Source organism: Pectinophora gossypiella, chromosome 4 (genome assembly GCF_024362695.1).
Source record: "Pectinophora gossypiella chromosome 4, ilPecGoss1.1, whole genome shotgun sequence".
NCBI classification, from domain to species: domain Eukaryota; kingdom Metazoa; phylum Arthropoda; class Insecta; order Lepidoptera; family Gelechiidae; genus Pectinophora; species Pectinophora gossypiella.
The window spans coordinates 16,600,360-16,627,818 of record NC_065407.1 but is presented as its reverse complement, the minus strand read 5'-3'; the positions used below and the strand labels follow the sequence as shown (position 1 = coordinate 16,627,818).

At 38.5% G+C, this 27,459-nt stretch overlaps 1 protein-coding gene across 1 annotated transcript in view; it reads right to left on the bottom strand.

The window, feature by feature from the left end:
- Window positions 1–27,459, bottom strand: part of LOC126382378 (zinc transporter 1-like) — a 70,415-nt gene that overhangs the window by 39,951 nt on the left and 3,005 nt on the right. The window contains exons 2-4 of the mRNA XM_050032213.1: window positions 26,494–26,671; window positions 24,237–24,459; window positions 20,882–21,133 (exon numbers count right to left, since the gene is read on the bottom strand). Of these exons, the coding sequence (XP_049888170.1) occupies window positions 20,882–21,133; window positions 24,237–24,459; window positions 26,494–26,670 (652 nt within the window). The 5' untranslated portion in view covers window position 26,671. The remainder of the gene's footprint in view (window positions 1–20,881; window positions 21,134–24,236; window positions 24,460–26,493; window positions 26,672–27,459) is intronic.

The following is a 27,459-nucleotide window of genomic DNA, read 5'->3' as shown; positions in this document are numbered from 1 at the left end:
AATTTTACGTAGACGATCATTCAAGTAATGAACTTTCCTGCGGCTATACGCATTGACTTAGATCATGTTTTAGTATCCTATTCACGGATATTCTGGTCTGGAGAGCCAGCTTTTTTTGACTGCGACAAGGATTTCGCTCTCTAATAAATTTTGAGTCGTTCGTCAACTCGTCCCAAATGGGCCGTAGGTATATGGGACGAGTTGGTGATACACAAAATAATTTATATTTTAATTCGTCAACTCGTCCCATTTTATTATTACTATGAGAAAAAAAAACAGTCAAAAGTGTTTGTATGAAAATTTTAAAATTAAAGTAATTTGTTACAAAATGTATATTTATCAAAATATTAAATAGAAATTATTACAAATTTGACACAAAATAAAACAATAAGAAAAAAAATACAACAGGTAACAATCAACATTCATATTGTATATAAGTTCGACAACTACTAAATAAGTAATAAAAACCTAAAATAATAGTTCTTGCGAATAATGACGACACTTACCAAACATTAATGTAATTTAGTAAGGTGAATGTGTTAGTGACATGGTAACGAAAAAAAAATGTAACGTCTATTTGATTGTACTAAAAACGATGGTGGGTGTTTTTCTTGTCGCAAATGCTTATTTAAGATTTTGAGTTTTTACTGCGCCGCAATGTAAATCGAACAACGCGAAACAGTCGCTGAACCTACCTATCTACGCGCGGCTACATTACACGTGCGTGATACGATGTTGATACCTACCTAGGTAGATATTTTAGTGGAGTTTTCGTTTTTTTATTTAAATGCTTAGTGGTTCAACGTTAAAACATTTTTGAGATTGTTAAAGTAGCTACCTACCAATTATTAAAATGTACCTAACTAATTAAAAACACTACTCTTACCTTACTTGTTAATCCTTCGGATAAAGTACCTAGGTATCCTAGAATACGTCACGTGACGTAGGTATGCAACATCGTGTCTCCTCCGCGGTAAGTAGGTATCACACGCACTCACAATACAACACTTTTTCTTTAATAAAACATTAACATTCTTCCACACTCTTGCGCAGTAAATGGTCTATGATCCACGATCGTAGTCGACACCAGTTTATGCAGGTGTGCAAAGATAACCATTTTATTGCTTTATTGATATTGTAACAAAAGATTTTCTTGGCTCTTCATCCTATTCATAGGTCTGCCCTGTCATAATTTACTTCAAAAGTAATCGCCATACCCATTGTTTATTTAAACGAGAAGCGCCATTGGTCAAAACAAAAGATTTTATTATATCTTCATTCTTTTCAAAGATGTGTCTTACTTCAAAAGTAACCGCCGTAACTATTGTTTACTTACTAAAAATAACCGCAAGCGATACATTTCTAACATTCGTAGTAATTTTGGTAACATGTTGGCCTGTCTAATGCAACAATAAACACAGGGTGTTAGTGACATCGTAACGAACAAAAATGGAACGTCTATTTGATTGTAATAAAAACAATGTAAATCGGACAACGCGCAACAGTCGCTGGACCTACCTATCTACGCACGGCAACATAACACTTGCGTGATACCTAGGTAGATATTTTAGTGGAGTTTTCGTTCTTTTATTTAGATGCTTAGTCGTTCAAAGTTTAAAAATTTTTGAGATTGTTGAAGTACCTACCTACCAATTATTAAAATGTACCTAACTAATTAAAACACTACTCTTACCTTACTTGTTAATCCTTCGGATGAAGTACCTAGGTACCCTAGAACACATCAAGTGACGTAGGTATGCAACATCGTGTCTCCTCCGCGGTAAGTAGGTATCACACGCACTCACGATACAACACTTTTTCTTTAATAAAACATTAACATTCTTCCACACTCTTGCGCAGTAAATGGTCTATGATTCACGATCGTAGTCGACACTACTAATTTACAAAATAAAACAAACACAAAACACTCACAAACACGAAAAAAATATCCTCGAAAAATTTCGTGCGATTCGCGTCAAGGTTAGCATTCGACTGAGCGAAAGCGCGGCGCCGGCGGCGGGGGCGGCCGAGTCGAGCCGACGACTAGAGTGAGAGAGAGAAGCATCTTTATGCTGCAGGTGACAGAGAAAGAAATAGTATCTGTTCGTAATGCCTACTTTATTGGCGCGCGTTGCCCTTAACCATTGATTACTAACTTTTATTTATTTAAAATTTGGGTTCTATGCAGCTTAAAACACAATTTGGGACTAAAAAAATCTAAAAAACATACTAAAATTGTCATGAATTTTGCGACAGGAAATTCCACTTGATATCAACTCAGAATCATGGTCTGAATCATCCCTCAAAGTTTTCGTTACGATGTCACTAACACCTAGTATTGTCAAATATTATCCTAATAACAATAATAAATAAGATACTCGCCACGACTTTCCAACGAAACGAACCAATTCAGTCCAAATCAAAGTCCTATATGCAGTCACAGATTTCACATATTGATCGTAATCTTAAATCAAAGCAAATTATATAGTTATCTGTTCCACATCCACTAAGTAATGAGTAGAACTTATCTGTCGGAAAATGTAAACCACACTGACTCGTTTTAAAATTAAAATAAATTCCATAAAAACCTCCCTCTCCAGTTTATGCAGGTGTGCAAAGATAACCATTTTATTGCTTTATTGATATTGTAACAAAAGATTTTCTTGGCTCTTCATTCTATTCATAGGTCTGCCCTGTCATAATTTACTTCAAAAGTAATCGCCATACCCATTGTTTATTTAAACGAGAAGCGCCACTGGTTAAAACAAAAGAATTTATTATATCTTCATTCTTTTCAAAGATATGTCTTACTTCAAAAGTAACCGCCGTAACTATTGTTTACTTACTAAAAATAAGCAAAAGCAATACATTTCTAACATTCGTATTAATTTTGGTAACATGTTGGCCTGTCAAATGCAACAAAAATAATTGTACTACATAATATACAGGGTGTTAGTGACATCGTAACGAAAAAAAATGTAACGTCTATTTGATTGTACTAAAAACGATGGTGGGTGTATTTTCTTGACGCAAATGCTTATTTAAGATTTTGAGTTTTTACTGCGCCGCAATGTAAATCGAACAAGTCGCTAGGCCTATCTAGTATTAAACCACTTGACCGTTATTAGAAGCTTATATATATATTGAGATAGGCACATCCGTTTCCCTTTGATATTTCGTCTCTTTCTACCGTATATAGCCATCCCTGTCGCACATCCTTACGTCACTAGGCGAGTGGGGGTCTGGCGCGGACGGCGGTCCGCTCAGAAATTGTTACTCATTGGCTTGAAGTTTCCCGTCGAGTAAAGTCGAACACTTTTAAAAAATAAATAAAATAAAAGTGTAGCTTTGAATTTCTTCAATTCATGTAAGTATTTCTTTTTCTTACGCTGTCTATTAATATTTAACAGCCGCACGTTTTAAATTTGTTTGCATCGTCACGTATCTATTTCGTGACCGGCTGTTAAAGTGTGAATCTACCGTCTTGTAAAATTTTTTCTACGAAATCTTTTTTTTTCGCATACGTATTGTTATCTTTTTAGATAAAATCTTTGTAAAATGGATAACGACGAATCAGCTACTGCTGGGACATCCGGTGTTTCACGGAAACGTACGCGTCGTCGTTCAAGTTCTAGTTCGAGTTCAAGCAGCAGTAGTAGTTCATCTTCTGCATCTAGTTCTTCAGAATCCCCGCGGGATTCCAAGAAGAAACAAAAGGCGCGTCGCCGTCGTTCTAAAAAACAAAAACGCGATCGTCGTATTATAGAAAAATTATCAAAAGAAGTGGGTGATTTGAGAAAAAAGTTTGCGAATTGTGACGAAAATTACCGCGATGACGACAACGAATCGTTGTTTTCCGTTGTTAGCCGCAATCTTTATAACGAAAGTTGTACTTCGCAGGTGCCGGCGGCTGCATGCGAGTGTAATCCTACTACGGATTTAGATTTGCAATTTGATATCGAAACGCGACTAAAAGAACCTGCGGTCCCTCAAACTACCCAACCATTTTTGAAAATGTTAAATGAAGTTCAGAGATTCGACAGTAGTGCGTGGTCAGAGGTACGTTATGCGGAAACACAAAAAAAATTACAACCACTCGCCCGGATTTACGGAGCTCGAAACAAACGAAGAGGTGATGGCGTATGATACCCTACGCAACTTAGCTTACTCCGACAAATCTTATGCGGCCTTAACCCTTGCTATTCTAAAACAAAAAGAGGCTTTCCTAGACTCTTTGCGTAGTTTAATAACCTGGTCAAGAACCGAAGATGCCTCTCTTATTAGCCTTAATGAAAAAATCGAGGAGCTCTTTCTAAAAGGGGATTTTCATATAGTATCTGCTGATATTTTACAAATGGTCTGTGGCCACAGAGCTGAGGCTATAGAGATGAGAAGAGATGGAATCCTTAAATGCGTTCGCGATCCTCTAGTGAAAACATCTTTAAATAAAATTCCACCTTCCAATACTCACATATTTAGCCCGGAAACGTTTACGAACGCATTAGAAAAAGCAGGTGGCGTTAGAAAAACGTTTTGGCCTTCTAAAAAATCAGGCAGCGGCAATGCTTCGCGAGCAAAGTCCACTTTTGCCATACGGCAGCCCTCGCAGGGTCAAGCCTCTCGTAATGTACGATCGCATGGTACATCTGGCCGCTACTGTGAGCCTGCTCCAAGTGCTCATACGCACTTTTTTCATAACCAACCCTCGCAGGGTGGTTGCCATTCTCAATGCCCTTCGCAAGGGCATCACTATGCTAGTCACGGCCCACGTGACCATAGTATAAATAACAGAGGCTCTTCCTTTCGATCTCGCGGATCAAGAGCTCGACATTCCTACCATCGAGGACATAAACGTTCGTCTTCACCTTCTGCCTATAGAGGGAATAAAAGACAAAGGACATGACTTACGGCATTTTCAAGCCGGCCGATTGGTTCATTATGTGAATCGTTGGAGAGAAATGGGTGCCCCAAAATTTGTTGTACGATTAATTACAGGGTATCGCATACCTTTTCGGCTAAATCCCCCTCTCAGGACGCCAAATCTAAAGGACACCCGTCTATGCACTGTAGAGTCAGAGGAAATGTCGTCAATCGTCTCCCAAATGAAACAACAGGGGGTCTTAGACACAGTTTCCCTATCTCCAAGCTTCATATCCCCGCTTTTTCTAGTGCCGAAAAGCGACGGCTCAAGTCGCCCCATTTTCAACCTCCAATTGTTGAATCGTTATGTGCTAACCGATCCGTTTCGGCTAATAAATATGTATCGCATACCAGACTTCCTCCAACCTCGGGACTGGATGTGCAAAGTAGACTTATCACAGGCGTATTTCCACCTTCCTATCGCCAAGTCCCACAGACGTTACCTACGCCTTGTATACAAAGGCGAGGTATTAGAAATGTCGTGCCTTCCTTTCGGGCTAAGCACGGCACCGAAAACATTCGCGTGCCTCACGAACTGGATAGCCGAAACACTTCGCAAAAAACATGTGAGGATAATAGTCTACTTAGACGATTTTCTAGTTGCACATCAAGACCCGAAAATCTTGAAAACACATGTAAGCATGCTTTTAGAGACACTGGCGTTCCTAGGGTTTCAAGTAAATTACGGAAAATCAGTTCTTGTTCCGCAGAACTGCATAAGTTATTTAGGAATTCTCTGGAACCCGTGGACAAATCAAAAATGCTTGCCCACAGAGAAATCGGCTGCAGTGCTCAGAAAAGTGTCTCATGTGCTAAAGACAGGCAAGTTAACGTTGAAAGAAACACAAAGTCTGGTAGGCCTTTTAAATTTTGCCAGCTTTGTCGTTCCACGGGGCAGGTTAAACCATCGTGTTACACTCAATTTTCTAAACACGTTACCCAAGCAAGTAACGTCGAAAAAGTACATTCTGCCTTGCAAAGTGTTAGAAGAAATGAGATGGTGGCTTCAAAATTATTATCTTTCAACACCGATACACGTCCCTCCGCCAATTTATTTTCTAACCACCGACGCCTCGGACTTAGCTTGGGGGGCACAATTAAACAACCTTGCCATGTCAGGTTTGTGGAACCCAGAGGAACGAAATCTTCATTGCAACATCAAGGAAATGCTGGCTGTACTAAAAGCCTTAGAACTCAATGCGCCGAGTATGAAACGATCGTCAATTCTGATACAGTCAGACAGCCAAACGACAGTTTCGTATCTCCGCAACGAAGGCGGGACCAGATCGCAGACTCTAATGAATCTAACATACCAAGTTCTGGGCATTCTAGACGAACATCAAATCTATTGCAAGATTTGTCACATACCCGGCAAATTCAACTGTCATGCGGATCACCTATCCAGGTATCGTCATCCTCCAGAATGGCATCTGCTACCGCGTTGCACAGAAATGATATTCGCAAAATGGGGCACTCCGGTGATCGATCTATTCGCCTCGAAGAGGGCTCGAGTAGTGGCGAATTATGCGACATTAGATCTGAACGACAACGAAGCAATGTTTCACGATGCCTTCAGCGTGGTGTGGAACTTTCAACTAGCGTGGGCATTCCCACCACCATTTCTCATCCCTCGGGTCTTAACACACTTAAATCAGTGTTCGGGAACTTATCTGATCGTAGTCCCTCGCTGGAAGAAAGTCTTTTGGAGGGCAGACCTCAAATCCAGGGCCATCGCACCGCCATTCACGCTGAAGAACCTGAAACGGTACCTAGTGGACACCACAACCAACCAACCACCTCCCAAAGTCCAGGACATGACTCTAGAGATTTGGAAATGTGGGGGTGGTCAGATAAGTTAACGGCATGGAATCCTAGTCAAGTATCTTTACTAAAAGCTTCCTGGCGTCCTTCTACACTAAGAACATATAAAGTTGCGTGGAAACGCTGGTTACATTGGACTAGCCAACACAAAATAAATCCCACACAGCCTCAAGGTTCAGATTTAGCCCAGTTTTTGGCAGATTTACATATTAACTTTAAATTATCTTATAATACCGTTCTCTTACACAAATCGGTCGTTTCCACATTGTGTAATGTTGACTTGTCAGGAAAGCTAAGCGATGATGTTTTAGTTAAACATATTCTAAAATCGATTTCTTTGAAAAATGTTAAACCTCATAAAGCCCCTATTTGGGATATAAATGTTTTGGCTTCTTTTTTAAGTAATTATGCCGTGGATGTTAATAGTATCTTTCAAACAGTTAGACACACCGCAGCATTGTTGTTGCTTTGTTCAGGTCGTAGGGTTCACGACCTAACCTTACTTAGAGTGGACAGTGAACACTGCGTCCTTAATGATAATGTTATTATTTTGCGACCAGAATTCGGTTCAAAAACCGACAGTGCTAACTTCAGACAATCTGGTTGGAAATTACTAGACAACCCAGAAAATTTGAATCTGAGTCCTGTTTTTTGGGTAAATAAAACGATAAGCATTCTTAATGATAGACGTGTAAATTCTAATTCACATAATTTATTTATTACACTTCGAGGATCGCCCGCTCCTGCTTCTCGTACAGTTATAGCAGGGTGGATGAAATCCATAATGAGGGAAGCCGGCATTTATGCTACACCTGGGAGTGTGCGCTCCGCTGTAGCTTCTAGAAACTGGATTGATAATTTCCCCCTTGATGAGATATTAGCTAGGGGAAATTGGAGATCGGTAAACACGTTTCAAAAATTCTATTACCGGGAGGTTTTGATTTCCAATTCAAATAATTCAAATGTTACTACTTTATTTAACCCTGTAACCTGATTATCCTAAATATTTTTGCTGTATCATAAACAGTATTGTAAGGACACTGATATTTCATGATTCAAATGTTTTCTTTTTTAATATCAATTACTCTATGATGTTAAATATTGCTTAACAACTTTGCATTCAAGTTGGTTTAATTTTCATGTAATTAAAATATTTACTGTATAATCATATAGAATGTTGTACATCAACATTTATTATTAATTAAATGTTTTCTTTTGTTCGCACATCTGTTTTTAATTTTAATCACTTCATCACATTGGCTTAGCTGCTTAGTCACCAGGCGATAACAAACAGGTCTCAATATATATATAAGCTTCTAATAACGGTCAAGTGGTTTAATAGACGCGTTTTACCTGAAATAAAACGCATATTAAACTACTTACCTTATTAGAAGCTTAGTTTTTATTCCTGCCTGGTGTATATATATTTGCGACTTAATGAGTAACAATTTCTGAGCGGACCGCCGTCCGCGCCAGACCCCCACTCGCCTAGTGACGTAAGGATGTGCGACAGGGATGGCTATATACGGTAGAAAGAGACGAAATATCAAAGGGAAACGGATGTGCCTATCTCAATATATATAAGCTTCTAATAAGGTAAGTAGTTTAATATGCGTTTTATTTCAGGTAAAACGCGTCTATTATATGATCTGTGGCCTATCTATCTACGCGCGGCTACATTACACCTGCCTGCGTGATACGATGTTGATACCTAAGTAGGTATTTTAGTAGAGTTTTCGTTCTTTTATTTAAATGCTTAGCGGTTCAACGTTTAAACATTTTTGAGATTGTTGAAGTACCTACCAATTATTAAAATGTACCTAACTAATTAAAACACTACTCTTACCTTACTTGTTAATCCTTCGGATGAAGTACCTAGGTACTCTAGAACACGTTACGTTACGTAGGTATGCAACATCGCGTCTCCTCCGCGGTAGGTAGGTATCACACGCACTCACAACACAACACATTCTCTTGCGCAGTAAATGGTCTATGATCCATGCTCATAATCGACGCTACTAATTTACAGAATAAAACAAACACAAAACACTCACAAACACGAAAAAAATATTCGAAAAATTTCGCGCGATTCACGTCAAGGTTAGCAGTCGACTGAGCAGAAGCGCGGCGGCGGCCGAGTCGAGCCGACGACTAGAGTGACAGAGAAAGAAATAGTATCTGTTCGTAATGCCTACTTTATTGGCGCGCTAATAATAATAATAATTACATTGATAATTTTTAATAATTACTCATTTTTATTTATTTATTTTAAATTTGGGTTCTATGCAGCTTAAAACACAATAAAATTAGGGACTAAAAAACTCTAAAAAAAATACTAAAATTTTCATGAATTTTGCGACACGAAATTCCACTTGATATCAACTCAGAATCATGGTCTGAATCATCCCTCAAAGTTTTCGTTACGATGTCACTAACACCCAGTATACTATTTACTGATTTTTTAGTACTTATTAAATAAACTATGTCTAAAACTAAAGTCAAAACTAAACATTTAAGAATGTTATATTTTGTCTTGCTGACTGTACCAAAGCATAAAAACCATACAAAAAAAAGTGGGACGAGTTGACGAATGAAAATATTATTTTGTTTATCACCAACTCGTCCCAAATGGGCCGTACGTATATGGGACGAGTTGACGAACGACTCATAAGTTTGATATTAGCGGGAGTTCTGACGGAGCGCGGACGGTCACATTTTACACGATCTTCGATAGAAGAGGTCTCCTTATAGCTCTTTAGGGTATAATACACAAAGTTGCAGCTTGCTCCTAAGCATTTGATTTCATTAAAAATCTCCATTGGTTTTTTTCCAGCGTTGAACAGAGAAACTACGGTCGACCAAATCTTTCGTTCGCGCCATTTTTATAATGAAGAAAAAATATAAAAAGAAAACTGCTTAGATATTTCTAACATTCCAAATTCAAAATTTAAAAAGTATAATTTTACCTGCTAACACTCTTTAGTAATAAAATAAGTCTTAAAATCTCGTCTCAAAACTTATGATCACACGAGGTATGTTCTTATTAATACACAATTTCGATAAATCACCTTAAGACAGTGATATCATGTTTTTTTTTTCCATTCTAAACGACCTTGAACTAACTGGTTATATAAACTATATCTATATAATTACAGATAATTGCACCATTCTTCTTTATCAGTGTAATTATAAGAAATTTTGTAATTCCACGCCTTGTTTAATCCATCGCTCCTGTTTTTGAACCTTGGTTAAATTGATAATTTGATCGATAACTTTCATAACGGATCGCATCGGTAATCATAAGTAGAGCAAGGTTGTTTAGATAGTGATAGTTCGCATATTTATGTCAGGTACCCGAAATAATGTCAATGACAAACGTTAAGATATGTGATTAGTTCTGTTAGCATCGAATATATTCCTCGTTCGTCCTGAAGTTTTGTCCCACAATCCAAAAAAATCTTAGTTTGTCTCATATCACTAATGAAGTCTTGCTTCGTCCCAAATTATAAGTAGGTACTTCAAAGGTATAGTCAACAAAAAAGAATAAGATAAGAAATACATAAGATAAAAATATAGTTACTTACCTATGGCAAACTAGATGAATTTTTAATCTCACTTAACACAACTTTAGCCAGGTGACAAATGAGTTGACTGCACTTTGCACGGGACAGCTACCGCATAAGGCCTAAGGCCCATTTTACAGATAACGATAAGCAATGCTATTGGCCAAATAATCAATACAAGCAGACAAACAAAGGATACAATAAAAAAGCCACGTGGTTATTTTTTTACCTGCTTTTTCTTTAAACATATTCCAGACACAGAAACTTCACAACTTTCTCACTAAGAGCGGTTAATGAGTTTTCTGATTTCTGATTTCAAGGGTCATCATTTATACCCAAAAACGAAGATAAAAGATGTAAATGTCTGTTATTCATGAAATTAGGTTAAACGAAGGCAAATCTGTACAGCGCCATATGTATTTTTTTTGGGGGAATGTCCCCTGGATAGACCCTTCTTATATCGAGGGCTTCGACCAATAAACGGAGCGAAAGCTATCTATTTCTTCTTTTACATATTCAGAATATTTTTAATATTCGAAGTTATTTCACATAGTAATAGATACAAGCAGACAAACAAAGGATGGAATAAAAAAGGCACGTGGTTATTTTTTACCTGCTTTTTCTTTAAATATGTTCCAGAGACGTCACCTCACACAAACAAAGGATGCAATAAAAAAGGCACGTGGTTATTTTTTACCTGCTTTTTCTTTAAATATGTTCCAGAGACGTCACCTCACACAAACAAAGGATGCAATAAAAAAGGCACGTGGTTATTTTTTACCTGCTTTTTCTTTAAACATGTTCCAGAGACGTCACCTCACAACTTTCTCACTAAGAGCGGTTAATGAGTTTTATTTTAATAAAATAATACGAGTAATATTTAATAATAATATTTTAAATAATACGTAATCCTTTTTTGCTGATTCTACAATATAGTAATTTTGGCATAAAAAAAAACATTGGCCGTAGAAGGAAAACAAAATGGGACGAAGTAGGAATAAAATATTTAAAATTATATTTTGGGACGAAGGAAGAATATTGCTTGGAACGACTTAGGATTTTTTTATGTGGGACAAAACTCAATATTCAATATTCAATATTCTTTATTTCTTTACTCAGTGGGACAAACGAAGAATAAATCCAAAAAATACACGTTACAAACGATTTTTGTTTGTTTTTCGGTATCTCTATTCATAAATTATACTTCTCATCAAAAAAATCGAAACGCTTCCGAATTTTTGGTCAACAACAAACAGTTTAATTAAATTTTTAATTTGAATTTGGAACATTAAAAACAAAAATTTACCTTGTACTCTGAATAGCGTAGTTTCCAACTAGTCAAATCAATTATTTTTTACTAAACGTCAAAACACGAAATGACTATAGAATTTGTATGAAACAGCAATCTAACATTTTTCTAACATAAGTAAGTTAAAATAGAAAAAAAAAGAAAATGTTTTTCGTTAGTTTTATATCTGTCTTTATAATATTTTTATAATATTAGTAATATTTTTCTTTTTATTTGAAACTTTCTCATTCTCTCGTTGCTTAGTTATAAAATAAGAGACTAAAAAAGTATTTCGTTTTATTTTTTTACCTTTGATGGGTTTGCTCTTGGCCCCAAACTTGCCCGAAGGCATTGACGAGGACTAAGATGGAGCTCGCTCGCTCAGAAGGTGCCTGTTCACTCTGGCCTAGAAAGCACCCGGGTTATATGCATTCGGAAATACAGAAGGCGGCAGAGAATTCCACTCCCTAGCAGCCATTATTTCAGCTATTATTTCCCATTTCAAATCATCAATCAGACAATACCCAGAAATGAAACACGTCAACAAGACCCGCGAAATTATGAAGGCTGGAAACAATGGCTGTGACGCAGTTACTCAGAACTGATCAATCTGTCATGGCACCGATTGAAAATCGAAAGGTAAAGGTACAATGAACAATATACTTTACACGTATTCAATTTATAGTGCGACCTTTCTGGTGTCGCGGTTGATTCCATTGCCGCGTTTACTCGGCTATACTCGTACAGTCATGAGCAATATCATGTACCCACTTTAGAACCCCGTCGCACTATCATCTTTGACATTTAATGAGACTTACAGTTTAATTTTCCAAAAAAGTTAATGTGACATGGTTTCAAAGTGTATACATATTAGTACTCGTGACTCAAAAATACACATCCCCCCCCCCCCCAGTATTATCCCGTTTTTCACAGGGTCCGCTTACCTAACCTGAAGATATAACAGGTCCGGTGCAAACCCAAAATTAAACTAATTAATATAAAAAATAACATTAAACTATGTCGCCGAATTTGTTGATGGTTTTTTTTTGTTGTATTATAATGGTTCTGTGGTGCACCGGCTTGCTTCTCAATCGAGGAGTTCGAGGAGTAACGTGTGAGTTCTTACTTCATCTTGCGATTGATATACCTCTGGCTACCACAATTGAGATTTAGTCATAAAGTTATGTTATATATCGATTGGTCAGTCGATGCTTTTTCATCAGCAATGACTTCTATATTGTTTTATTTTTCTAGGAGTGAGTATAGAAAGTTTACGACATACCAGAGATGATAATCGACGCATCTGTTATTTCTTAACTCTCACTGCAGCAAGGGATGGTATGTCCTCTTCTAAGGACTTTTCTTCTTTTTAGAAAAGGACTTGCGGGGATTACTACGTCAGGTTCAAATATGCATGTATATTACATAAACTGCCTATATACGTCCCACTGCTGGGCACAGGTCTCCCCTCAATCAACCGGAGGGGGTATGGAGCATACTCCACCACGCTGCTCCACTGCGGGTTGGTGGAGGTGTTTTTACGGCTAATAGCCGGGACCAACGGCTTAACGTGCCCTCCGAAGCACGGAATCATCATACTTTTTCGGACGATCAGGTGATTCAAGCCTGAAAAGTCCTTTACCAAACAAAGGACAGTCTCACAAAGTGATTTCAACAAATGTCCCCATCGGGAATCGAACCCGGACCTCCAGATCGTGAGCCTAACGCTCTAACCACTAGACCACGGAGGCTGTTATTAGGCATGTATATTATTTATTTATAACTCATCATCATCATCATGTCGTCCAAACCGTATCCGGCGACGGCGACTCCTAAACATCTATCCCGGGTCGTTATAACTACAAAGTCAACAGCCTCAACTTTCCATGCAAGAGTTACAAGACAGGTTTTCTTATTTATATTTCTAACGCCATTTTCTCCGGCGCCATATCTCCTTTTGCCTGTGCTTTCCGGCCAATTACTTTATTTATTATTTAAACTGACTTAAAAAAATATGGAAGATGTGTTGTGCCTGGGTGTAATGTCAGAAAATAATTTTAAAGCTCATGTGAAGCTTACTTTATGTAAAAAAGCTTATTATAAGATGAATGATTATTGATTACCTAAATGATAAAAATGACTGGTATTAAATGTGTTCCTTTAGTTATGAAATAATTTGTAATGTATACCGTCATTGATTTAAAAGATGTGTTGCTGTTGCAGTTTCTTGTCATTTCTTCTCCTCAGCTATAACACCTTGCGAAATGATGTAAATTCAAAAATGTTACATCGACCTTCAACAAGTTAATGATTCTGATAACTCTCTGATTCAACAAGAATAAATGATTCTGATATCTGATTTATTTTATTTTCCGTTTTTTAGACCCCAGTCAATTTTAAATTTTAATTTTAACAAAACATGGATTTATTAATTTAATTTGAATTTGGAACATTAGCCGATGAAAAAAATTACGTTTAATAAATGATTCTGATTTCTGGTTTCAAGGGTCATCATTTATACCCAAAAACGAAGATAAAAGATGCATATGTCTGTTATCCATGAAATTAGATGGTTAAACGAAGGCAAATCTGTACAACGCCATCTGTATTTATTTTTTTGAACGTCGCCTGGAATGTTCTATATTATATCGAGGACTTCGACCAACAAACGCAGCGGAAGTTATCTATTTCTTCTTTTACATATTCAGAATATTTTTAAATATTCGAAGTTATTTCACATAGTAATAGATACACGTAGAGATAGTATGACGTTATCTTTAGATATCTAGATCTAATGCCAATATTGGCATCTCATTTTATCAGTGCCAAAGGTGATATGATATCGAACCCTGAATACATACACGTGATATACTTAAGTAGAAAGCGAAATGCATGTCTACATTATACGTATACAAAGTTATACATTTAAATTTCCTAATATCCCTCGGTAAACATCACATTTCCGAATAGAATATATCTATATATTATATACTATATAGAATATATTCGTATCTATATATTATATAGATACGAATATATATATACGTATAGATACAGTATATTATCTATTATGTTATGTATTTGTATACAGGGTGATAGTAACATCGCAACGAATACTATGGGGGATGATTCTGACCATGATTCTGAGTTGATATCAAGTGGAATTTCCCTTCGCAAAAGTATGGAACTGAAAATATTTAAAATAAAAAAATATGCGTTTACATTATGATAATTATAGATACTAAAGACGTATTTATATATATTTCTGCCTTCTTAGACATTAACCCTAGTATGTCACTCACATATACGCGTGTGTAGAAGCGAAACTCAAGTCGATTGTATGGAGTGTCGTCTCTGTTTTCTTCTAATGCCTTAGCCGCCCTGATAGGGACTTAAGAGTTTAGTGTCCTAGTGTTGGGAGTCTAGTCCTATGCGCTATCTAAAATCACCTTATCCTTAATAATCTTATTTACTAATCAACTAAAATTTGACACTGACACACTAAATTGTTGCATCGTAAAATCATACTCAACCACTGATAAAATCACATATTAAATATAAGATAATTATGTTACATTATTATTAAAGTTTTATCTTAACAACCATAAAGTCACACCTAGTGGGCTGGTGAAAACTATCAGCCATTATTGATATCGTCGCTTATAGCATAGAATAAGGAATAATAGGCTAGTTTCCAACTAGTCAAATCAGTTACTTTTTACTAAACGTCAAAACACGAAATTACTATGGAATTTGTTTGAAAAAGCACACTGTGACGTCATAGAAAAACGTGATAAAATGTCGGACTTATTATAACGTTTTTCTTATTTAAAATTCATAAATGAGTTAAATTGAAAAAAGAAAACTTTTTTCGTTACTTTTAGATGTGTCTTTATTTAGTAATCAGAATTTCATAATTTATCTTGAACCTAGTACACGACCCAATAGTACGTATAGAACGGCAACTCTCCCCTCCCCACCAGCGGCTGAGTTAGGTTTACCTCACCCCTCCTCGGACATTGTTCAGTCTACAATCGTATGGCGCCAGACGTCACACACACAGATGGACGTGTACGATAACGTCAATGTGTAAACGAGGCTTTTTGTATGAAGTGTCCGGGGTGTGCTGATAGTTAAAATACCGGGTGAGAGCCTTCAGCGCTCCCTATTTGTCCGGCCAAGTAGTTAATGCCATCTGCGGCAAATCTACAATAAGTCACGTAAAAAAAAAAAAGCTTATAGTTAAACAATTATTCTAACGCATTATTTTTTTCACTACTTTGCATGCGGTTGTCACCTATAATTAATTACGATATTGTATAGGAGTATATTGAGACCGACAAGGTGGACCAACGATCTGGTGAAAGTCGCGGGAAGCCGCTGGATGCGGGCAGCGCAGGACCGATCGTTGTGGAGATCCTTGGGGGAGGCCTATGCCCAGCAGTGGGCGTCATACGGCTGTTGATGATGATATGAGTATATTGTAGTAACTGTTGTATGCCAAATAAATAAATTATACATATAAATGAACTATAGAAAATTAATCAATTTTATTTTAAATGACATTTCTATTATAGTCTGTTATATTATATATTAGGACGTAAAACCAAGTAAAACAGTAAGCTTTCAAACAAAGATACGAGTAAACATAATCAATCTAAACTAAACAAAACCAATTTAGCTTGCATTTCTTCCTACACTTACAAAGTATGAAATACAAGACAAATATTTACTTCAACAGACGAACAAGTAAACTTGCCACTTGACAACTAAACAGACCTTTGTTTTTTGACGTGACTTATTTTAGAATTGTCGCATAAGGCATTAACTACTTAGCCGGACAAATAGAGAGCGCTGAGGGCTCTCAGCCGGTACCAAAATTTAAGACAACATGCATGAGGGTGCACAGTTGTGCACAAACTTCGGCCATAGAATAAAGAATAATACTACGTATAGAACGGCAGATCTTCGCTCCCCACCAGCGTCTGAGCTAGGTTTACCTCACCTCTTCCCCCCCCCCCCCCCCAAACACAGTTTAGACTTGAATCGAATGGTGTCAGACGTCACACACACAGATGCGCGTTTACCAAAATGTCAATGTGTGGTGTCTGTGTAATACGAGGTTGTTTGTATGAAGTGTCAGGGGTGTGCTTCGGCTTAAGGCGTCGTCTGAGAGGAATATAATTTGAAAGTATTAATCGACACTAGTGCGCCGAATCGTCGACCACCGGTACGGTATCGGGGCCCAGAAGACTGTACAGAGCACAAACTCGCCTTTACGACCTCCGTGGTCCAGTGGTTGAGAGTTGGGCTCACGATCCGGAGGTCCCGGGTTCAAATCCCGGTGGGGACATATCACAAAAATCACTTTGTGATCCCTAGTTTGGTTAGGACATTACAGGCTGATCACCTGATTGTCCAAAAAGTAAGATGATCCGTGCTTCGGAAGGCACGTTAAGCCGTTGGTCCCGGTTACTACTTACTGATGTAAGTAAGTAGTTGATACAGGAGCCATGTCAGAGGCCTTTGGCGGCTCAATAATAACCCTGACACCAGGGTTGATGGGGTTGGTAATTCACCTCACAACCCACACGATAGAAGAAGACTCGCCTTTATTCGCTTAAACTATCGTATCCCACTCTTGTTTTCAATAGACGCAACATCGTTGAACATTGTAGCGAAGTCCTTACGTCATGACGAGTAATTACGTCGTCGGGACGAATAATTACTTTCCAAAGAGAAGGGTTATTTAACCTTACAATAGCGTAGATTCAATTTCCCTAAGAATCGGTCACGGGCTACGTGTTGTTATTTCCTAGTTGAAAGTACTGCCAAAGTCAAGGTAGAATAATAAGCATGCAAGGTAAAACATAGGAAGTAAAACTATTTTTATGTACCTATTCTGTAGTTATCTAGAAGTTTCTAGTTTTTAAATGGGTTTTTCGCGGTAAAATGCGGATAAAATGACAATTATTCAAACCGGAAAATCGTTGATTAGGAAAGTTTAAAAATGATTGTTTATTTTTTACAGCTTTTTTAAAATCCAGTCTCTATTCTATATTTAATTAAACAGAACATAATTCGAACTCAAGTTTTCATTTTGTTTTTTTTTTATGTTTAATTGCTCGTTCTATCAATTTTTAAATAATAAAACAAAAATTTGTTCGTATTTTTATTTCAGTGCCGTGTTTAGTATTTTACCTTGACATTGACATGTCCATAAAATAATCACGATAAACTATTATTTACTATAAATTATTGCCTTCCTGATCGCCTTGACTGTAGATGTTAGTCTATAGAATCCTAAAAGGAAATATGTTTTTTAGGGTTCCGATCTTCAAAAGGTAAAACGGAACCCTTAATTTTTTTGCCTTTGATGAGTTTGCTCTTGGCTCCAGACTTGCCCGAAGGCATTGATGAGGCCTAAGATGAAGCAAGCTGGCCCAGAAGGTGCTTGTTCACTCTGGCCGTGAAAGCACCCTGGTTATATGCATTCGGAAATACAGAAGACGGCAGAGAATTCCACTCACTTTGTTGTCCGTCCGTCTGCCTGTCAAGACCTTTTTTAAATAGGTTTATGTAAGACGGCGTCTGACCGCAATCTCACCTGATGGCAAGTGATATAGTGGACTAAGATTGCGTCGTGTAGTCGAGCAATAGCAATGTGCAGTTACACTTGATAACAACATAACAACATGATGCTATCATCTCACCTTATCCCCGATTCGGTAGGTATATACACCCACTTCTCACCAGCTAATTTTAAGACTAAGTCCCTTAGAAGCAAGCCAATTGCCATTAACCGGTCACAGATCCTACCCACTAAACGACATCATCTCCCTAGGGTTGCACTGTTTTCACGGGGTCCGCTTACCTAACCTAAAGATTTGACAGTTCCGGTATTTTTACAGAAGCGACTGCCTTGGCTGACCTTCGAACTCGCGAAGGGACAACCATCCTGATACAAGAGGTACCTGATAAAATAGTTCAACCTACAGTCAAACATTGTCTACAGCAATGGAGGAGACTTGAGTCGCTTCTGTAAAAAACCGGACCTGTGAAATCTTCAGGTTAGGTAAGCAGACCCTGTGAAACAGGATAACGCTAGGGAGATAATGAATGGATGAGACTTGCACAGGACCGGAAAGGATGACGCGAAAGACCTATACCCAGCAGTGGGTGGATACAGGCTGAGTAGACAGATAGCCAAAACGCCAATACGTTTCCAACTGGGTTCCGTTCTAAAAATAGAGTTGTGAACAACTTTCTGACCAGTTCAGTGGTCCGACAATATTACCTAACAGACGGAAATAATGACTAGGAACAAATTAACACAGAAGAAAAACTGTATTCCCTTATAACTTCACGTACTTAATACCTATGCTGCTTGCTTTGCTTCTATGCTGTTCTGGGAGCAAATAAAAAACATCGAACACGTTCAGCTGCTTGTCTTCCCGGGCATGTCGTAAAAACCGACAGAGGGATTGTGTCCTCTAACATGATGGACTAATGTAATGGGCGATAGGCTGATCCCTTATCACCATAAGGTTTATCATATCCAGCTTACGACATCGTATCAACACTGGTTGCAAGTTGTCTTTGATTACTCGTGGCTCTGCCCACCCCATTAGGGATTACGGGCGTGAGTTTATGTATGTATGTATGTACTTAATACCTCTAATTCATGTACCAACTTTAGAACCTTGTCGCGCTAACATATTTGACATAAAGTAAGACTTGCAGTCGTGGAGCCCAGTACAAAAAAATATTACAAATGCACCCAAATCAGCTTGCGGGGCAACTATTCCAGAAACCATACGTCGAAAAAAGAAACTAGACATTTTCGGTAAGGACAGTCAGGCCGAATGACTACTTCAAAGAAAGGATTGACTTCGCTGGGAGTAGCATCCTCCATGGCATATAAACCTAACTCAATGAGTCTGATCGCAAGATACAATCACAAAAAAAGTAAGTCTAACAGTTGTATTCGTCATAAAGTTAATGTGGTATTAAAGTGAGTACATATTGCTCGTGACTATACTTGGAATACAGTCCATATCCTTACGTATCTCCACGCAAACAAAATCCATGGACACAACATACATTATTACATATCTCATCAACTCACGCCCGTAACCTTTGACAGGGCGGGCAGTAAGCACTTTCAGAGTTACTTTCGCAATACATCATCATCACTAGCCCATTAACGTCCCCACTAAAAAGTACAAAGTAACCGTTAAAAATAAATACAATACAAGAAGTGTAAGAGAGAAAAGACTGATACAACCCAAAACAAATAATTATTATGGAGAAAGATTGTCGTCATATTTAGTGCCAAAAATATTTAATAAAATAAGCTTGTTAAGACAAAATAATAAGTTAAGTAAAAATCTGTTAAAATTAAAACTAAGAAGTGTATTGCTCGAAAGCTGTAAGTAATATAAAATATTATTTGTATTAACAATTACTGTCGGTAGGTAAATTAAGATATAAACATATGAGCGCTACTCGCCATCAAACTTCATAAGTTTGGCGGGGATGATTTGTAAATCTACCGTTTAAGTTTTTCATTTAAATAAATAAAAAAAAAAAAAAAAACTGTCCAAGTCACATAAAAATATTAGGCAGATGTATAGCGAAAGTAGGTGGTGGAGGAGCTCGGTGGCGCAACGGTAAACGCGCTCGGTCTGCGATTGTTGAAGTTAAGCAACTTTCGCAAAGGCCGGTCATAGGATGGGTGACCTCAAAAAAAAGAAAAATTTTCATCTCGAGCTTCTCCGTGCTTCGGAAGGCACGTTAAGTCGTTGGTCACGGCTGCATTAGCAGTCGTTAATAACCATCAATCCGCACTGGGCCCGCGTGATGGTTTAAGGCCCGATCTCCCTATCCATCCATAGGGAAGGCCCGTGCCCCAGCAGTGGGGACGTTAATGTGGGGATGATGATGATGTTTGTATAGGTACCTAGTTTATTTTGCTATCTATTGTTGCTGTATGACCAACATATACCGAAGTCTATCTGTGGAAACCTATAATTTGCTCTTTTGTGATTTATATTTTTATGTTTATACTATTTGATGTAGCTTTTGGTTTTCCTCTCTCTCTCTCTCTCTCTCTATTTAAGAGCTCCGCTCTTGTCGGTGGAGTAATCGCCATTCCTCTCTTCTTCCCGCCAAAACCTTCACCTCCCGCTACGACACGACCTGCACCTTCTCTTTTGTTTCATAAATGTTATGTTGTGTTATGTTGGTTTTCCTATAAATAAATAAATAAATTATATGCAAAACTCACCTAAGGCATCAGAAAGCACGTGCAGGAACACTCCCTTCATGTTCATATGTCCTGGATCATGGTTGGGCCTGGGCGGGGCCTTATTGTTATTTGGCACCTTCTCAGTCTTCACCATCTCATCGGTTTCTTCCATGTCTGTGGCGTTGTGGCCTAGTGCCATGTCCGCGTTGCTGTTGACTATCTCTGTGAGGTGTCTCACGTTGGCGGGGGGAGGCACCCCTCCGTGCGAGTGGCCGTGGCTTCCACCGTGTTCTGGAACAAGATTTCATTATGTAACGATTTATGTGAAAGGGAACAGCCTCCATGGTCTAAATTTTGTTTTTTCTTTTGTGGTCACCCATCCTATAACCGGCCTTTACGAAGTTGCTTAACTTCAACAATCGCAGACAGAGCGCGTTTACCGCTGCGCCACCGAGCTCCTCAATTCCGTGTATTAACCCTACGGCTACCTTTAAACCGGTAGCACTTTTACTCAAAACATCAGTTCGGTGACATAATGGTCAGTTGCTATCGATTGCAAGGTATCATTAGAGGTAGAAAATTGATTAACGCCCTTGCCATGCTACGGCGGTTGGTAACATTGTACATGGTTACACGCGATTTTTTAAAATTATTATTTCAATTATAAGTTTCTTACACATATCAACCACATCATCATCATTATCATCAGCCGGAATTCGTCCACTGTTGGACATAAGCACTGTTTAACATAGAATGTATATAAGTTGAGGAACTCGGTGGCGCAGCGGTAAACGCGCTCGGTATGCGATTGTTGAAGTTAAGCAACTTTCGCAAAGGCCGGTCATAGGATGGGTGACCACAAAAAAAAGTTTTCATCCCGAGCTCCTCCGTGCTTCGGAAGGCACGTTAAGCCGTTGGTCCCGGCTGCATTAGCAGTCGTTAATAACCATCAATCCGCACTGGGCCCGCGTGATGGTTTAAGGTCGATCTCCCTATCCATCCATAGGGAAGGCCCGTGCCCCAGCAGTGGGGACGTTAATGGGCTGATGATGATGATGATGATGTATATAAGTTTATACTGTTACTAAGAATTATGGGCACATGGTTTGAAATAAAATTATTGATTTGATTTGATAGGCTTCCCCCTCGGTCTCCGTGATCCAGTGGTTGAGTGTTGTACTCACGATCCGGAGATCCCGGGTTCAAATACCGGTGGGGACAAATCACAAAAATCACTTTATTATCTCTAGTTTGGTTAGGACATTACAGGAACACCTGATTGTCCAAAAGATGATCCGTGCTTCGGAAGGCATGTTAAGCCGTTGGTCCTGGTTACTGCTTACTGATAAGTAAGTAGTCGTTACATGAGCCATGTCATGGGTGGCGGCTCAATAATAACCCTGACCCAAAGTCCAAAAGTAAGATGATCCGTGCTTCGAAGGCACGTTTAGCCTCTCCTATAGGCGTGATTCAATGTTATGTTTAAAAATGATTATTTTAAATTGTTCAATATTTACGATTATTATTGAACGACCTTCGAAACAGTAGATTAGTTTTTAATTACGTAATTTGTGAATTGGATTATTTAAAATACCATTTTCCGCTTTTATGGTATACATAAAATCTTATTTGTAAACAAGTTATTTTTGTCGTGAAGACGTTAGTATGCTTATTTATTATTAAAATTAGGTTTTCATTATGTTAATTAAGATCAGAGTTTAAAAACATCCTGTATACTTAAATCCTTTTTCTGTGGAAAAAATATATTTGCCTTAAAGGGGTGAATAGACATTTGTTGGGTGAGCGTGTCTCACCTTAGGTCACACATCATTTATTTAAGATTGGTGATAAGATGTTGTCAGGGTCATTTTATGGATTCTGACGATATAATTATATATAAATTATCGGTTTGTCGATTGGTGCCAAGATGTGCACCCAAATAAGTCATCAATCTGTCAAAATACGAACAAAATCACGTGACACGGATGTTAGGGAAAAAAAACTTAATGATTTCGAAAAAAAAAATATTGAATCGATCGATAATTTTATCACGTTGCGCATATTAGCCCTGCTGATAAGATTGTGGTCAATGCAAGTCTATGGTAAAAAAAAAACTCCGTAAGGGCGTGCTTTTATTTTCTCATCGCATTTCCGAATTCAAACGAATATTAATTTCCATGTTCATCAATTATAAGATTTATCGTATATCAGAATTTGAATTCAGAACTATGTACAGTCATGAGCAATATAATGTACCCACTTTAGGACTCTGTCGCACTAACATATTTGACATTTAGTGAGACTTACAGTTCAATTTGTCAAAAAAGTTAATGCGACATGGTACCAAAGTGTATACATAATAATGCTCGTGACCGTACTTTATTGTAATAAAACAACACCGAAGTACTCAATTCTAAATTCAAATTCCCACACACGATAAATGTGATAATTGATGAACATGGAAATTAGAATTAATTTTGTATTTGAAAATGCGATGTTCGCCAAGGGTCATTAAGAAAATAAATAGAAGAACTGTATGTATGTTCGTTATTATAATAAAAGTCACAGTTAATTTCTTGTTTCAAGAAATCTCAATGTTTATGTGCTAGTAATTTAAACTTTATGTGTTGTACAAGAGCAGTTATTATTGTAACAATGCTAACATAACATAACAAGCATGTCCTGTAGCAGTGAAAACAATACATTTTCAATAATATTACGGTCATATTCATAACATTTTACTATTAGCGTACCTATACTAATATGCTGCATGGAATAATTGTTATTCAGCTGTGATGGTCTATCGACTTTGAAGGATATGAGTTGAGTTGTCAAATGTACTTGAGAAGTACATAAACAACAGCCTATATACGTCCCACTGCTGGGCACAGGCCTCTCCTCAATCAAACGGAGGGGTTATGGAGCATACTCCACCACGCTGCTCCAATGCGGGTTAGTGGAGGACTATGAGAAGTAATAGTAATTAAATACATTAGTCAGTAATTCACTTAATTTTCAATATTAAAATTTACGTCCTTGGAATGTTGGAGATACCAATTTAATGGCAACACAGTGGTAACGCTTACGTCATCAAAGCGCTAGCAATGGCGGCTTGTCATAGGATTGAGCATACCTGGTGTTCATATCATCATCTTCAGCCCATTAGCGTCCCCACTGCTGGGGCACGGGCCTTCCCTATCGATGGATAGGGAGATCGAGCCTTAAACCATCACGCGGGCCCAGTGCGGATTGATGGTTATTAACGACTGCTAATGCAGCCGGGACCAACGTCTTAACGTGTCTTCCGAAGCACGAAGGAGCTTGAGATGAAAACTTTTTTTTTTGTGGATTAAACACTTTTTTTCTTCTTATACTATGGTTAAATCAAACTCACCGTGGAAGAGGAACAGCCCCACAATATTGAGCAGCAACCCGAGGGTTCCGACTGCGACCAGCAGCTTCGCGTCGTGGATGATCTCTATCTCTATGAACCTCTTCACGGCCTCGACCGTGATGCTGAAGCACAGAGCTACCAGGAACACAGCATTTACCAGAGCTCCCAACACCTCCGCACGCGCCCATCCGAATGTGTTCTTTGACCATTTCTTCGGTGACATCTGTTGGGAAATAAAGAGTGTTAATTTATGCCAAAGAGACGCTGGCTCGGTTGATCGGGGATTCTTCTTCTTCTTTAGTCCAGTGGTTGAGCACTGGGCTCACGATCCGGAGATCCCGGGTTCGATTCCCGGTGGGGACATATCACAAAAATTACTTTGCGGTCCCTAGTTTGGTTAGGACATTACTGGCTGATCACCATATTGAGTTCTACATCCCAACAGGGGATATAGGATTAGAAGAAGAATTAGTACTACTTTTTAAGAAAGGAAATAAAGATAAATTAATAATATAATAATAATAAATAATTTGATTTGTTTTTATAGATAATTTGTTCGGTATTATTTATTACTTTATTTAATAATTTGAGAGTAGAAAGGATTGAATGTAAGGATACATTTTTAGGGTTCCGGGGCCCTTATAGGATCACCTCGTTGTCCGTCGATTTGTCTGTCAAGACCATCTTTCTCGAGAACGAACCCGGACCTCTAGATCGTGAGCCCAACACTCTAACCACTAGACCATAGAGGCTGTAACTTGTTCGACAGTGTTTCAAAATCACACGTCACACGGGGAATACCTTCGCTAAAAACATTAAGCATACACTTATACAACTTATTTAAAACATGAATCACTCTATAAGAATTTGCAATACTCGGAATCGAACACGAGTGTAGTGAACTGGTGACGTCACATCACGGTTCAGTGAAGCTAAGCTAGGCTGATGACGTCACTAGTGTCGCGTCCGGGAAGTGAAGGGTTCAGAACATTTGCATAGGCTATATTTGGGTTTGAGGGATGAGGGGGGGGGGGGGTTTGATATTAACGATTTTGTGTATTAGGATCTTTGGGTAATCAGCCATATATGAGTAGGTTCATCGCGTTTTACAGCCGGTTCAAACCGACATTTTGATTACTAAATAAAGACAGATCTAAAACTGCCGAAAAACGTTTTCTTTTTTCTATTTAACTTATTTATTAATTTTAATAAAGAAAAATGTAATAATAAATGCGAAATTTAATCACGTTTCTCTATGACGTCACAGGTTGGTTTTTCATACAAATTCCATAGGAATTTCGTGTTTTGACGTTTACTGAAAAGTAACTGTTATGACTAGTTGGAAACTACCCTATTGCTTGGAGCTTGGACACAGCTCTACACTCCATACAAAAATCTCGCCATGCCCAGTGCACGCGACTAAGACAGACTGTCCACGCGCGCTCCCTAAGGCGATTCTCACACTGCCTCGCATGGTGCAGCGTAGCGCGTGGATGCGTGTTCTTCCGTTGCTTGTAAGTATCTTTTTTGATAGAAAAATGCTATTATAAAATTAATGATTACCTCTCAGACTGTACCACAATTTAAATTGAATGTATAATATTCCTGCTGTGGTCTAATTGAAAATTTAATAGTGGAGATACTTTATTAACTGTACCTACTCTTACCAACCTAATGTACCCATATCTACAAATAAATGTCTCATTTCTGATTTCTGATCTCCGTTTGTATAGAAAAAACACGCACAGTCTAACACACAGAAAATGCATCCACGCGCGTTCATGCGGAACGGAGGTACTTATAAGCAACGGAAGAACACGCATCCACGCGGTACGCTGCATCATGCGGGGCAGTGTGAGAATCGCCTTACTCCTTAACGGCTTACGGCCATCTTGACTAAAGTAAGACCCAGAGGTGGCGAATCCACTCCTTTACTCCTACTGCTCCACGAAGAATGACCACTTACTTTACATACATACACAAACTCACGCCCGTATTCCCCGAAGGGGTGGGAAGAACTACAAATAATCAAGAAACTATTTGCCACTTCTGATACATAGTCCTAAGGTGGATAATGATAAACCGTATGATGATAGGGGATCAGCCTATCGCTCTTACAGAAGGTCCATCATGCGCGACAGGACGCTGTCCCTTTGTCGCCTTTTACGACATGCACGGGAAGATAGGCAGCTGAACGTATTCTATGTTCTTTCTTTACTTCCAGTCGTCCAGCAGAGGAGGTACCACTACCACTTACTTTAACACTCAAAAACGCGATGACAAGCGCTGCGACGTCACTCAGCATGTGGAAGGAGTCTGCGACCAAGGCCATCGAGTTGGTGACGTAGCCCACGATCAGCTCCACGAAGAAGAAGCTGCCGGTCAGCCATAACATCGACAGCAGCCGACACTTCTTGCCGGTAAACCGACCCATGCTGTTGACAAATAGTACTATGTTAATCATAAATCCAAATCAAATTTCAAAGGATCGTCAGAGAACATTAAGGGTGAATTTCCACCAAAGCTGAGAGGTGACAGGGACGAGCGAAGATGCTGAATCGACCATTCATCGGAAGCGAGAGAGAGATAGACTGTCTTTTCTCTCGCAGACTATGACCTGTCAATTTCGCACGTATCCATTGGTAGGGGTGCCATATCCCAGACACTTCATACAAAAAACCTCGTTTTACACAGACACTACACATTGAGGTGATCGTACACGCGCATCTGTTTGTGTGACGTCAGACGCCATATGACTGTAGACTAAAGTAAGACAGAGACCGAGGGGGAGTGAGGTAAACCTAGCTCAGCCAGTGGTTATTCCTTATTCTATGCCCTGCGTTGGTGGAAACCCTAATGCTGCGAACACAGCGAGGGCGACTGCTGAAGTATGCATGGTCAAGCATCCGACGAGCCAAATAGGTGTCGGACGTCTAAGCGCTTAAGGTCACGTCACAATTGAGTAGAAAGTTTACTATCCAATCCAGATATGCGACCTTTGCATCCGTTAATCACGTCCTATTGATCGCACCTTAAGTGATTTTTACCCTGGTTACAATCCTATAATTCACTACCGCTTCGCAATGTGTAATGGCTTTTTAAGTTCAACTAAGTATACTTTAAACCACGCCTTTTAAGCATAATCAGAGGACTACCAGTATTACACATTGCTGAGTTGTCATAGCAACGCAGGACGCTGATTTGCCGATCCAGTGAACGCAGT